Genomic DNA, 12,877 nt, shown 5'->3' with positions numbered 1-12,877 from the left:
CTCATCCCCAGGTGCTCCACTGGTCCCCCCCTATCCCCCTCCCCTGCTCCCCCAAACCTCACTCCTTGCAGGGCCCCCACCCCCCAGTGCTCCACTGGTCCCCCCATCCCCCATCTCTGTCCCCCCAAACCTCGCTCATTACAGACCCCCTGCTGCCCACCACCCCCCAGGTGCTCCACTGGTCCCCCTACCCCCCTCCCCTGCCCCCCAAACCTCGCTCCTTACAGACCCCTCGGTGCTCCACTGGCCCCCCTATCCCCCCACCCCTGCCCTGTCCCCCCAAACCTCACTCCTTGCACACCCCCCACTCCCCAGTGCTCCACTGGCCCCCCATCCCCCCTCCCCTGTCCCCCCAAACCTCTCTCCTTACAGACCCCCTGCTGCCCACCACCCCCAGGTGCTCCACTGGTCCCCCCTATCCCCCTCTCCTGCTCCCCCAAACCTCACTCCTTGCACACCCCCCACTCCCCAGTGCTTCACTGGTCCCCCATCCCCCCTCCCCTGCCCCCCCAAACCTCGCTCCTTGCAGACCCACCACTCCCAGGTGCTCCACTGGTCCCCCCCAAACCTCGCCTCTTACAGACCCCCCCACCCCTCGGTGCTCCACTGGTCCCCCCATTCCCCTCTGCTGTCCCCCTAAACCTCGCTCACTGCAGACCCCCTGCTGCCCACCACCCCCCGGTGCTCCACTGGTCCCCCCTATCCCCTCACCCCTGCCCCCCCAAACCTCACTCCTTGCACACCCCCCACCCCCCAGTGCTCCATTGGTCCCCCCTATCCCCCTCCCCTGCCCCCCCAAACCTCGCTCATTGCAGACCCCCCACTCCCAGGTGCTCCACTGGCCCCCAAACCACACTCCTTGCACACCCCCCACCCCCCAGTGCTCCGCTGGTCCCCCTATCCCCCTCCCCTGCCCCCCCAAACCTCGCCCCCCTCTTCCCCCGCCCCCCGAAAGCCTCGCCCCCCGCCGCTCCCCCCTCGCCTCGCCCCCCGCCGCTCCCATCGCTCCCCCCAGGCCTCTCCCCCCCGGTCGGGGCGGGGCGGCTCCTCCCCTGTCGGCGGCGGCGGGGCCGGCCGAGCGCTCGGTGCCCGCGGCCGCGCCGGCCCCAGCGAGGGGCTCGGCTGCGCTCGGCTGCGCTCGGCTCCGCTCGGCGCCCGCCGCCCCCATGGAGCGCGGCCCGCGCTGAGCCCGCACCATGGCGCCGCGGTGGCTCTGCTGCCTGCCGCTCGCCCTGCTGCCGCTGATCGCCGCCCGCGAAGGTAGGGGCTCCGCCACCCCCCGCCGCTCCCGCACTGGCTTTAGGGGGTGCGGCTGCATCCCCCCCCCCCATCCGCAACCCCCACCAACGTTTACCGGCGTTCCCCGGCGATGCTCGGGCTCCCCCGGTGCCGGAGAGGCTTTGGGGCGCTGCTCGCTCGGGCCTTTGGGGCGTTCGGGGCAGGGCGAGGCCCCTTCGCCTTTTCCTCCTTTTTTTTAGGGGGTGGCACCGTGTTTTTGTCTGTCCATCCGTCCGTCTGTCCCCCCCCGGGGGGACCGAGTTAGGGGGAAGAGCTGCCCGGCTGCGGGTGCCGGGGCGCGGGGCTCCTCGTGTGTCCTGTGCGGACGTGTGTGTGTGTCCTCACCCATCCTCATCCCGCTCACCCACCCATCCTTGCCCCTCTCCCTCCACCCCTCCCGGAGATGGGCATCCCCGGGCCTCCTCCTCCTCCTGGGTACCAGCGTCCCCCCGGGGATGCTCGAGGTGCCCTGTGCTTCACCTTTTCCCTCTTCATTTTAGGGGGTGGCAACGTGTTTCTGTCTGCCCCATCCGTCTGTCTGTCCCCCCCTCTCCCGGCTGTACCTCCTCACAGTGCAGGAGGGAGGCGAAGTTTGGGGGAAGCGCTGCCGAAGGAGAATGCTGGAGCCCGGGGCTGGGGTCCCTCGTGTGTCTGTGTGTCTGTCTACTCGCCCATCCTCATCCCGCTCACCCACCTCCATCGCCTCCCCTCTCAGAGTTGGGCATCCCTGCCCTCACCGGGCTGGGTACCAGCCTCTCCCCCAGGGATGCTGGGGCTCCCCCGCGCCAGACCCGCTGCTGGGGAGGCTTTGGGGCTCTGCTTGCCCAGGCCTTGCTGCACGCTGGAGCTCATGGTTAGCTCCCCACGGGTGGCGAGGCTTTCCTTGCATCCCCAGTTGGAGCTGGGCTCCCCCCAGGGTCCCCCTGATGCTCAGACAAAGCAGAGCTGGGCGGCAGGTGGGGAGACACATGCGGGGAGGCAGTGGTGGAGTCTGTGCATGGAGTCTGGGCAAGACGGGACCCATCTTCCTGCTCCCAAGCCTGTTTCATCCATCTCTGCCTGCCTTCAGCCCGCCTGCTGCACGGGCAACCTGGGAAGTGCCAGAGAACCGGGCTGGGCAGGGGTGAGAGCAGGATGTCAGGCCAAAAAATGGTTCATCCCAGTACAATGTGCTTCATGGAGTCCTGCCCGTGGTGGGAAGGCCACGTCCGAGCTGGTGAGGGGCCGTGTCCAAGCCGGCGAGGCGCTGGGTGGCATCACCAGGCGAGTGGACAAGCTAAGTGGCTACCGCTGGCCTTGGGCGTGGAGGTGGTGGGAGCTACATGGCTTGTGTTTGTCTGGAACATGGATGAGGCACCATTTATTAAGTTAGAGTTTTGGGAGATGACTCATGGGTTGGCCAGCTATACATCGTGATATTTACAATATGGAGTTTGGCATAAATAGGACTATTTACGTTGCAGCGGAGAGCGCTAGCCAGCTATGCTATTCAAATGAGCCCGGTATGGTTTTAATTAGCGGGAGGTTGGGGTGATGAGCGTGTTTGTGGAAGCATACGTGTCCATGTGGGACCTCGGGCCAGATCAGCCGTTGGTGTTGATGCTTACAGTGGGGTTTGTGCTTGGCCGGCAGGGCCCAAGTGGGCTTGGCCATGCGGAGCCAACCCTGCTGCCTACGGCGGGGGATGCAGCTAGGCAGCTTGTAGAGGGATGGCGTGAAACCCCCGCCTCGCTCTGCCCTTCCCTCATAACCACGGGAGCGGCCAGGGGTCGGTGACCAGCTCCCAGGGCTCTTGTGCGCTTGCTTGTAGACGTGAGCGACCTCCCCAGCGCCATGGCAGGAGTCGCGGGTGCTTGGATGCCTGAGCACCTGGGCTCGTCCCAAGGGATGGGGAATGCATGTCTGGGGACGAGGGAGAGGCCGGTGATGGCGGGGAGCTTTACCCATCCAAGATGGTCGCTGAAAGTTGTGCTTCTCCATGGATGGGGACACTCCTGAGGAGGTGGCTGATGGCGTCGCTGCGCCATGCTTCCAGCAACCATCCCATCCAGGGCTGAACGCGTTGATTCGAATTCGTTGGGGTTCCCCCCGCATCCCCGCTGTTGCCTCCTGCCTTGTGTGTGCGTGTGGCAGCCAGTGACCGGGTCCCAGCCTTCCCCTTCTTGAAAACGCTTCTGGAGAGCTGGCGAGGAAAAAGTGTGAGTGGGACCGCTTCCCGGGTGCACCTTTGCTCCTTCCTCCTCTTTGAGAGCTGCCCGTTCCTGACACTCCCTGGGATGCTTGGTTATGGTGTCCATCTGCATCTCCGGGTGCTCTGGGCCCCATTTCTGAAGGCACATGGACCCACCAGTCAGGGAGGTGGTGACTGGACCTCACTGCAACCTCTGTGGTGGCAATGCCCTCTATGCTGCCATCACCACCTCTGGGAAATTCCCAGGGCCAAAATGGAAGGGAAAAAAAAAGACTCGTTCAGGGGAAAAATGCATTCTGGTTATTTGTCCGGGGATCCTGCCTCTCGCGTCCTGTTTTCAGCTCTGCTACAGAGCTTTGCTGCAACGCCGGTAATTTCACTCGTCTCCTCTGTGCCTCAGTTTTCCTAATTACAAGGCGTAAAATAATACAAACCTTTTTCCCAAGGGAGCCACGAGGTTTTGTTAATGAACATGACAAAGTGCTTTGGGATCCGTGGTTGAAAGCGCAGCCTTAGTCAGTGCGCGTGTGTGTGGGGTGTTTATTTATCTACATGCTCTCTGTTTCTCTGTATGCTATATATTCGCTCACATTTAACAAACCTTAATTAGAAACAAAGCCGATAGGGAAGGAAATATAAACAGGAGTGTGGATGAAAATTGGAAGTTGATTACTCACTGTCCAGGAGAAAGCGCGTCCTGGGCTTGCAAGGGAAGGCTGTTTGGTTAAAACCAGCTCTGTTAAAAGGAAATGTGAAAGGAACGTAAACCATAAATCAATATGGAAACCAGGGAGGTGGATGACAACGTACAGAAAGCAGAGGTTGGGAATTGCGGGCGGCTGATGAGGCGGTCGCAAGGCATTGTGGCTTTGGCTGGGAAAGTTCAGGCGGAGAAACGGAAAGTGGTTTTGTGTGTTTTTTACCAAAAAAAAAAAGAAAAAAAAACCCAACAAAAAACCCATCCAGAAAGTCAAGAACAAAGGAGCCCAGAAAGGGGCTGGATCCACACCGGTTGGTGATGGGTCGCTGTCACTAACGGCTCCGCTTTGTATTCCCGCTGGCGTGCGCTGCGTGTGGCTCTGGAGGTCTGATGCTTCCCGGCTGTTTTGGGAGAGCTGGGAAGGGCACTCTGGGGTTTTAATATCAACAGCCTGGCTCCGTCACGTGCAAGGAGGGATAAAGAACCTGAAGGCTCCTAATCCCGCTGGAGTTAACTTTTCATAAACCTTGTGGCGCTGGCAGGTTTCCTGTGGCTGGAGGCGTGCCAGTCCCGTGCTAAAAACTGCGAGAGGAGAACTGGGACAGTCGTGGTATCTGCGAGGGCGCAGGAGCCAATGGTGCGGAGGCGGCAGTCGGGCATTGGTGGGTGAAGGGGATCACCTGGTGCGCGTTCTGCTGAGAAGCAGCATCACGGACGGATGAGGGGACTTGGTGTTAAGCATCCTTCTGTATTGGGTGGTTGCGGTCCTGAGCCTGATGTTGGGCTTGGAGAGGGATGCAGGGCTGTGAGGGCTGTGGTGCTGGATGGGGTGGACATGGCTGAGGTGCTGGACGTGAACACCCATGTCCATCTTCCAAGCAAGCTGGAGACAGGACCTTTGTGCTCCTCCGTAGTTCATACTGGATTAAAATGTGCACAATATCCATTATGCATTGATTACATTACACATATGTACATAATGCTCAGACTATTGTATTCTTATGTATAACATTTTCGTGTTAAAATACAGTACCATCTCTGCACGCATGTTTGTGCCGCTCTGCTGCCCCTCCGTAGCCTTCTCCGGGCCGGGGCCGGCGTTGAGGGATGTCGGCAGACGCAGGGCTCGGTCTGTGCTTCATTATGTCCAACTTTGTGGTCTCAGTGGCAGAAGCCTGTAGGCATCTCTGGGGGGTTACAGGTCACACCAGGGCAGCTGCTTTGACCTTGGTGCTCCAGGGTGGCAGCGCGGGCGTGGGATGTGCCAGGACCGTAAGAGCTGCCTGGTGAGAGCCCAGTGTACTTGGAGGATGCAGTGAAGCAGGAGATCCAGGGAGAAGCATGGGAGCTGTTGAGGAGACCATTCACTCAGTGGGTTTGGACTCCAGATCTGCAGTCCATGCTGAAAGCAAATTTCAGACAAACGGGAGAAGGGTGTTGAGCAGAAACTGTGGTTTGGGGTCAGCCTTGCGCCGCCACCCCCTTGCTGCTGCCTCCCCTCCTTGGCCCCGTGTCCTGGGTTAATTTTTGACAAGATGCATTCCTTGCACTGCTGACCCTGTGAATCACCGGGCGCAGAGGCCAGGAGACAAAATGCCTCTTGGAGGCCAAATGGGTGCTGTTTCAGCTCTGCTTCTCTGGTTTTCCCAGGTGGGCACAGCAGATACTCCTGGGCACTGCTGTATTGCCAGCTTCTCTGGGTGACAAAAGCTGAGGAAGCGGATGCTGGAGGTGGGACAGGGCTGTAGGAGATGAGGGCTGAGGGCTGGCATGGTCACTGATGTCCCCAGCTTCTTGGACACCCTGCAGTGGGATCTGGGGGTGCCAAGGGGTGTGACTGTGCCTTGAGGCAGTCCCCAAGGGTGGAAGCGATGGTCCCCTTTGCAGCCGGGCTGAGGATCTGCCTTTGTGTGCACATACCTGAGCGAGCTGTAAAGAGGGGTGGGCACAGCGGGGCTGTGCAACCTGCCTGAGAAGGTGGGTAAATATTGCACTCGGAGATTCTTCCCAAAGCCCGAGTGCTTTGGGGCGAGTGCAGCCAGAGCTGTGAGAAACGCGAGTCTGAGGCTACTGCTCCTGCCCCAACATTTGCCCGCTCCCGACAGAGCAACGCTGCTGAGATCAGTGCTCCTGCATGGGTCTGTCCAGGAAGTGGGTGCAGGGTTCCTATCCCACAGAAACTCCTTTTTTTTTTTTAACCCAAAAAAGACCCCCATTCTGCTTTCCAAACCCTCCAAAACCTGGTTTCTGGTTTGCAGAGACATCAGAGTGAAGCGTGGCTGCCTGTTGGCCTGTGTCGGGATGGGGGTAGCGGGGAGATGCTCGGAGGCAAAAGTTCAGCTGTTAGATAAGTGGGTAACGGCGGGGCCTCCCGCGATAAAGCGCTGACGTGTGACGCGGGTTGGAGGGAGAGGCAGCGCTTGGAGGGATTGGGAGGGGGCTCTGCCCTGGCTGGTATCCAGGGATGTTGGAGGTGGGTAGGGAGACAGCAGTGTGGAGGGGGTGAAGAAGGAGAGGAGTCGCGGAGGGTTGCAGGGGGGATATAGTGATTCCACTGTCTTGGGTGTTTTGGGAAAATGCTGGCTGGGTGGCAGTTTGTGCAGGGGTGCAGGCACTGGGGACGCTGTGTGGGATGTCCCCGCCTTGACCACCTTGAGCAAAGCAGGATGAAGGCCAAGCAGTAAGTGAGGATCACACTGTGCCGTCCACCTCTCTGACTTTCTGTGCTCGGGGATGAAGCAGTAGGTCTCTGCTACTCCTCTGACCTGGCTCGTGGCACCGATGGGCAAACGTTAAAGGAGATGGAATGGGCCGCGAGGGCAGAGAACATAACTATAATTGTGGATGGTCCGTGTCTCTGTACCTGTCACATAGGGAGGTTATTCTGAAATTATAGACTATGAATAATCACTGCTTTTTGGAAAGGAGTATCCCTTGATTCAGACCTGAGCATTGTGGAATTGTTTGAACAGGTCCAGAGGAGGCTACGAGTATGATCTGAGGGCTGGAGCATCTCCAGTACGAGGACAGGGTGAGGGAATTGGGGTTGTTCAGCCTGGAGAAGAGAAGGCTGTGGGGAGACCTTAGAGCAGCTTCCAGTACTGAAAGGGGCTCCAGGAAAGCTGGGGAGGGCTCTTTACCAGGGCATGGAGTGATAGGGCATGGGGGAATGGCTTTAAATTGGAAGGCAGAAGATTTAGATTGGACATTAAGAAGGAATTCTTCACGCTGAGGGTGGGGAGGCCCTGGCCCAGGTTGCCCAGAGCAGTGGTGGCTGCCCCATTCCTGGAGGGTTCATGGCCAGGTTGGATGGGGCTTGGAGCCCCTGATCCAGCGGGAGGTGTTCCTGCCCATGGCATGGGGTTGGAACTGGGTGGGCTTTGAGGTCTCTTCCAACCCAAACCATTCCATGATTCTGTGCCGGGTGAGGTGTGGGGCCCGCTTTGTGGGAGCAGTTTCAGTCTCCTGGTGGGTATGAGAAGGGGCTGTTGAGCTCCCAAAGTTTGTGAAGCTTTATCAGTCTAAGAAACGATGTTCTTTCCACCTTACCTCTCCTTGAGACAGACCACCACATCTGTAAAATGATCAGCAGTCTAAAGAGAGCAGTGAAAATAGTGAAATACTTGCATGTGGTGTAGGAAATTATTGCTCTCTGCAGCTCCCTGAAAGGACGTGGTGGTGTGGTGGGCGCTGGTCTCTTCTCCTCAGTAACAAGTGATAGGATGAGAGGAAATGGCCTCAAGTTGCAGCAGGGGAGGTTCAGGTTGGATGTTGGGAAACATTTCTCCACTGAGAGTGGTGAAGCCCTGGCAGAGGCTGCCCAGGGCAGTGGGGGAGTCTCCATCCCTGCAGGGTGTCAAAACACGTGTGGTCGTAGCACTTGGGGACACGGTTTAGCAGGCACGATGGGGTTGGGCTGACAGTTGGACTGGATGAGCTGAGAGGCTTTTCCCAACCTTTATGTTTCCGTGATTCTATGAAATGATGTCAAAGCTCAGGAAAAAAAAAAAAAAATGCATGTGGTCATTTAACATGGGAGTTTTGTTTCTTTATTTTTCAAAAAAACTCTTTATTAAATGGCCAATTGCAGGAGTCACCGGAGGCAGAAGCTGCTCTTCTGGAAATGAAAATGGTGTTGAAAAGGAGAGAATAGAAAAAAAATCAGAAAGTCTGGCATGGTGACCATAAACCATGTATGGCTGAGAGCGGTTTGGAAAATCATTAGTGAGAGGAAGTGTGTTATTGGCCCAATTTCCCCCCTCCACAAGTGAGAGTTGGTTGGTTTAACCCAACCACGATGGGGAGATGAGGAAAAACATCAGTATCCCCCCAAAAGGCCAAAGGGGTTTCGGCTGAGAGGCCGCCCTGGAGCATTAGCAGAGGAGCTTCTGTTTGAAAAGGAATTGATAAAATGAATATTTGACGAGAGCAAATGGGACGAGCATCCTTTACAAAGAGCTCCCTGGGTGATCCAGGAGACTCCAGAGCAGTAATTTTAAAGGAAGGACTCTCTTATGGATTCAAATCTGCTTAAAGAGGGGGAAACAAAGAGTCAGTTTTCCCCCTAGATGGGGGTCAGCGTGAGGCTCGTGCTGCGCGGCGTATTCATAACTGCACGGAGAAGGGGTGGGAACTTGCAGGCGAGAAACTTTGCAGATTATAGCGAATTATTCAGGACGATAAAAACAACAGTTGTCTTTAAAATATTGTAAAAGGATCTCATGACACTGGATAACCAGGCTATAAAGTGGCAGATTAAATGTAGTCAGTGATGAATGAAAAAGGATACACAGGGAAAGAAATTACCCTAAACCCATGCCTGCACTGTGGCAGTCTTTAAATTACTTATTAGCATTTTAAGAAAGAGATCTTAAAGTCATTGTGGATGGCTCTTTGAAAGCATCAGCTCCAAACGGGAATAGCTGGGAAAGGAGGGCAGAGATGGGTGTACAGGAGAGATGCAGGGATGGGGGCTGCAGGGAAGGTGGGGTGGGGGCACAGGGATGCGTGGGACCATGGGAGGTGCGGAGGAGAGGGCAACAAGGGGGGCACGGGTCATTATTTGATATTTTTTCACTTACCCTTGAGTTTTCAAGCAGTGGGTTTAAAGCCAGAAGCGATGGAGGGTGGAGGCAGGAGTGTGCTGGGCAGGAAGCTCTTAGTGGGGGGCTGCAGAAAGGGAGGTGCTATCTGCATCTTTTCCTCGAGCATCGCCGAGCAAGGAATAATGGTTTTAAACTCAGGGAGGGGAGATTTAGACTGGATGTTAGAAAGAAATTCTTTACAATGAGGGTGGGGAGGCACTAGGTTGCCCAGAGAGGCAGTGGAGGCCCGTCACTGGAAACGTTCAAGGCCAGGTTGCATGGGGCTCTGAGCAACCCTATCTGGTTAAAGGTGTCCCTGTTCCTGCAGGGGGTTGGGCTGGACCACCTGTAAAGGTCCTTTCCAACCCAAAGTGTTCTCTGATCCTCCCAGTGAGTGGGAAACGGAGATCCCTTTAGCTCAGCCTCCTTTGGCAGGTGTGTATCTGAGGTCATTCCCAAAGGGAAAGGCATCTTCTCCTAGATCCAATGCTGGATGCCCATGTTCAGTAGGGGCCCCGTTGCTGCCCAGCTCCCAACTTTCAAGACCGTCTGCAGCTTCTGAGGCAAAGTAGAGGCTGGTCACATCGCTCTGGGTGCTCATCGCCTTGGCCATGGTGGTGCACCTTCTGGGTGTGGCAACGCCAGCCAGCCAGACACACGCTCATGGTTGTGGCCGGATCAGATGGAGGTCCCCTGAGAATTGCCTGCTGGAGCTCACCTGTGCTCTGTTCAGCGTTCCAGAGGGTGAGGACATCTGGCTGGGGAGGAGAGGAGCTGCCCTCGCCCCAGGGTTCATCTGGATTGAGGGGAGGCGCATGGCCCCTCGCTCGCCGGCTGAGCGGGTTGGGAGGTGGTGGGGGCAGCCGAGCGTGTGAACCTCCCTGTGGAGGGGACGCCGTGAGCTGGGTGAGCTCATGCTCCGAAGGGCAGACAAAGGGAACAATGTGCTCAGCAGCCGGGCTGGCTGCAAGACCCTGGCGTGGGAGAGGAGGGGGAGGTGGTTGGGCTGGCCATGAGGGGCTCGGTTCTTTCTGCTCGCACCCAGGCTCTGTAGGTGACAGGGACACCTGATCTCCAGTGGATTATAGGACAAGCCATGTCCCAGACGATGTTATCTCAAGACGAGCATCTCAGTGCTTATTTGGGGTCCCGGCCATGGGCTGAATAAGTCCCTGTCCATGGGAAATGTCACCTCATCTCCCAAAACATGTCCCCAGAGCGTATGGGGCTTTGGTGAGCTCTGGTTGCACATCCACACCAAGGTTTGCAGGAACCCTTGCTGGGGGGCTGATGCATCACCGCTCTGCTGCTGAGGAGGAGGAGAGACACTGAGGGTGAGGAGGGTAAAACGGGGACTCTCTGTGAGCCTGGACAACTCAACAATCCTGCAGAGGGATGCAGGAGACAGAAACATCTCCATCCTCTGCAGCCTTGGTGCACAGGGGTTGTGGGTGAAAAGCATCCCACGAAGAGTCGTGTGGCAGTGCGGGTCCTCCCTGTCACGAAGTCTCCCGGAGCAAGAGAGGGTTGATTGCAGCGCTCTGTCTTGGAGCAGGGAAAAGGGATGCTCTTCAGTCTCCAGAGGAGATTCTTTTTTTTCTGAGCCTCCCAGGAGGCTACTCATTGCTGTGGGGTGCCCAGTGAACCCAAGTACTTTGGCTTGCGCTTCTTGCTGAGACCAGAGGGTTGGGCATGATGTGTCTGAGGTCAAACTGGGCAGGAACAGGCTGTTCAGATGCCTCCAGGTGTGTGGTTGCTTTCACCCCAGAGACTGGTGTGTGTGTCCTACCAGAACCTGCACCTGCCTGCGTTTAGTGTTCTCTGCTCCCTCCAAACATGGACCAGTAGCCATGGCTAGTACTCCTGGAAGGAGCTGGCAGCATCCTTCCCTGCCACTGACTCTGCAGTTCATTCTTCCCAGGCATGGACAAGGTGCTGCCTCTGTGAGTTTGGCTTCAAGCCTTCCGCTTGCGAGATGCATCTCTTTGTTGGCAAGTTCAGCTTTTTGTAGGGCTGGTGTTTGAGGGTACGAGTGATGGGACCCACCAGTCTGACCCCAGAGGAGGACTTGGTCCTAGGACATACCTGGGGATGATATAAAGATCCCATATCCCCCACCTATTGTGAGGATGTGTCCGAAGAAGCTATTTGTGGTCTTCAATACAGACTAGGAGTGCTCTGGACTACAACTAACTACATGTGTGGCTGGTTTGAGGTGAGGTATGGTAGAAAGTCTGTTGCAGATCAGGACTGTGTTGAGTGCAGCAGAGGGGAGGTTTGAGACAACTTCGCAGAGGCTGGAGTGTTGGTGAGTGGCTGCGAGCTGGCCAGGAGCCACTGCAGTCGGTGCTTGCTGCGCCCTTGGGTGTGAGGTGGGCTGGGGCATGTAAGGGGTCACCTCTTGCCGGGCAGAGGTTACGGCCGTGTTCCGTGATTTGCTTTGCTTGTAATCCTGTTTCCAGGCTGCACAACTGCAACTCGGAAACCTTTGCGGTGAGTCTCACTTAATAAATCTTTGCCTCGTTTTTACTTTTTAAGCCTGCCTGGTGTCAGGGGACAAAGCGAGCAGGAGAAATACATGAACTGGGGGTGGCGTGGCTGAAATGGAACGAGTGCATGGGCTGGAGCGTGCTGCCTGCTGAGAGGGGGCTGGCCGGGCTGCAGGGGGTTAATTGCAGCGTGCCAGCTTTGGGGGAGGCATTTCTTGTGGCTCTCTTCCTGCACGATCCCCACATGACGGCTCCAAGGTTGCTGCAGGTGGCTGTGCACCCGTTTGTGTGCTCGTCCCCAGCCTTTGTATGCACATCCCAGGCTGCGAGAGCTGCCTGCCTGTCCACTGAGAGCATCTGTGTGTCCAGAGCGAGCGGGCATGCGGCTTCCTGGCTGCTCTGGTGTAAAGGTTGATGTTGTCATTCCCAGAGGAGTAGAGAGCCACCCGGTGCTTGGGCATAGTGGTGGGGTGTTCATTGCCTAGTGTTGGAGTGTGGATTGGAGCCGTCTGTCGCCTTGAGCTTGCTCCTGCTTGGCACAGGGTGCAATGCTGTGGCAGCGAGGGTGGGGGTCAGGGCAGGCAGAGCAGAGCAGCCCCACCAGGGTTGATTTCCAAGCTGGGCAAATGCATTCCCTGGCTCTCCTTTTACCTGCCTTGCAGAGGGTGACCGGCATCACAAGGCTTCTCCCATCCTCTCTGGAGGCTCGGAAAGGAAAACCACAGAAGTGTGCGTGATGCTGTGTGGAAATCCCTTGACAGCAGACACACAGCAGAGCAGCAGGGCGCTGGCACGAGCTGGAAGAGCCTGTGGAGCCTGGAGGGGATGGGGTGCCGAGGCTCTGGAACTTACCCCTTTTTGCCTGCTCGCCTTTTGGGGAACCTCAGAGAGCACTTAGGCAGATGCAGAGCAGTTGGGAGCAAGGCAGGTGCAGGAAAGATGCTAATTAGGATGTTGGCAGCATTAGGAGGGGTTGCTGCCTGGCTGGTGGGAGGTGTTGAACAGGCTCTGTGTGGTGCTTGGTGTCAAACTCCCGACAGCAGACAGCGAGCAAGGTGGTAGGTGTGATGAGGCTGGTGTGGGGTGGGGTGGAGCCTTCCTGGGGCAGGTGGGTGCTCTGTTGAGTCCGTGTGCA

The 12,877-nt window shown here is 57.2% G+C and overlaps 1 protein-coding gene across 4 annotated transcripts in view; it reads left to right on the top strand.

Annotated features, from left to right (window-relative positions):
- Nucleotides 1–1,039: 1,039 nt before the first annotated feature.
- The window catches only part of EPHB2 (EPH receptor B2), a 142,601-nt gene continuing 130,763 nt past the window's right edge, over nt 1,040–12,877 (top strand). For all 4 annotated transcript variants that reach the window (XM_054085703.1, XM_054085701.1, XM_054085702.1 and 1 more), the window contains exon 1: nt 1,040–1,260. In XM_054085703.1, the coding sequence (XP_053941678.1) occupies nt 1,197–1,260 (64 nt within the window). In that variant the 5' untranslated portion in view covers nt 1,040–1,196. The remainder of the gene's footprint in view (nt 1,261–12,877) is intronic.

Source organism: Cuculus canorus, chromosome 21, assembly GCF_017976375.1.
Source record: "Cuculus canorus isolate bCucCan1 chromosome 21, bCucCan1.pri, whole genome shotgun sequence".
Classification (NCBI taxonomy): domain Eukaryota; kingdom Metazoa; phylum Chordata; class Aves; order Cuculiformes; family Cuculidae; genus Cuculus; species Cuculus canorus.
This window is presented reverse-complemented; position numbering and strand designations above follow the sequence as displayed.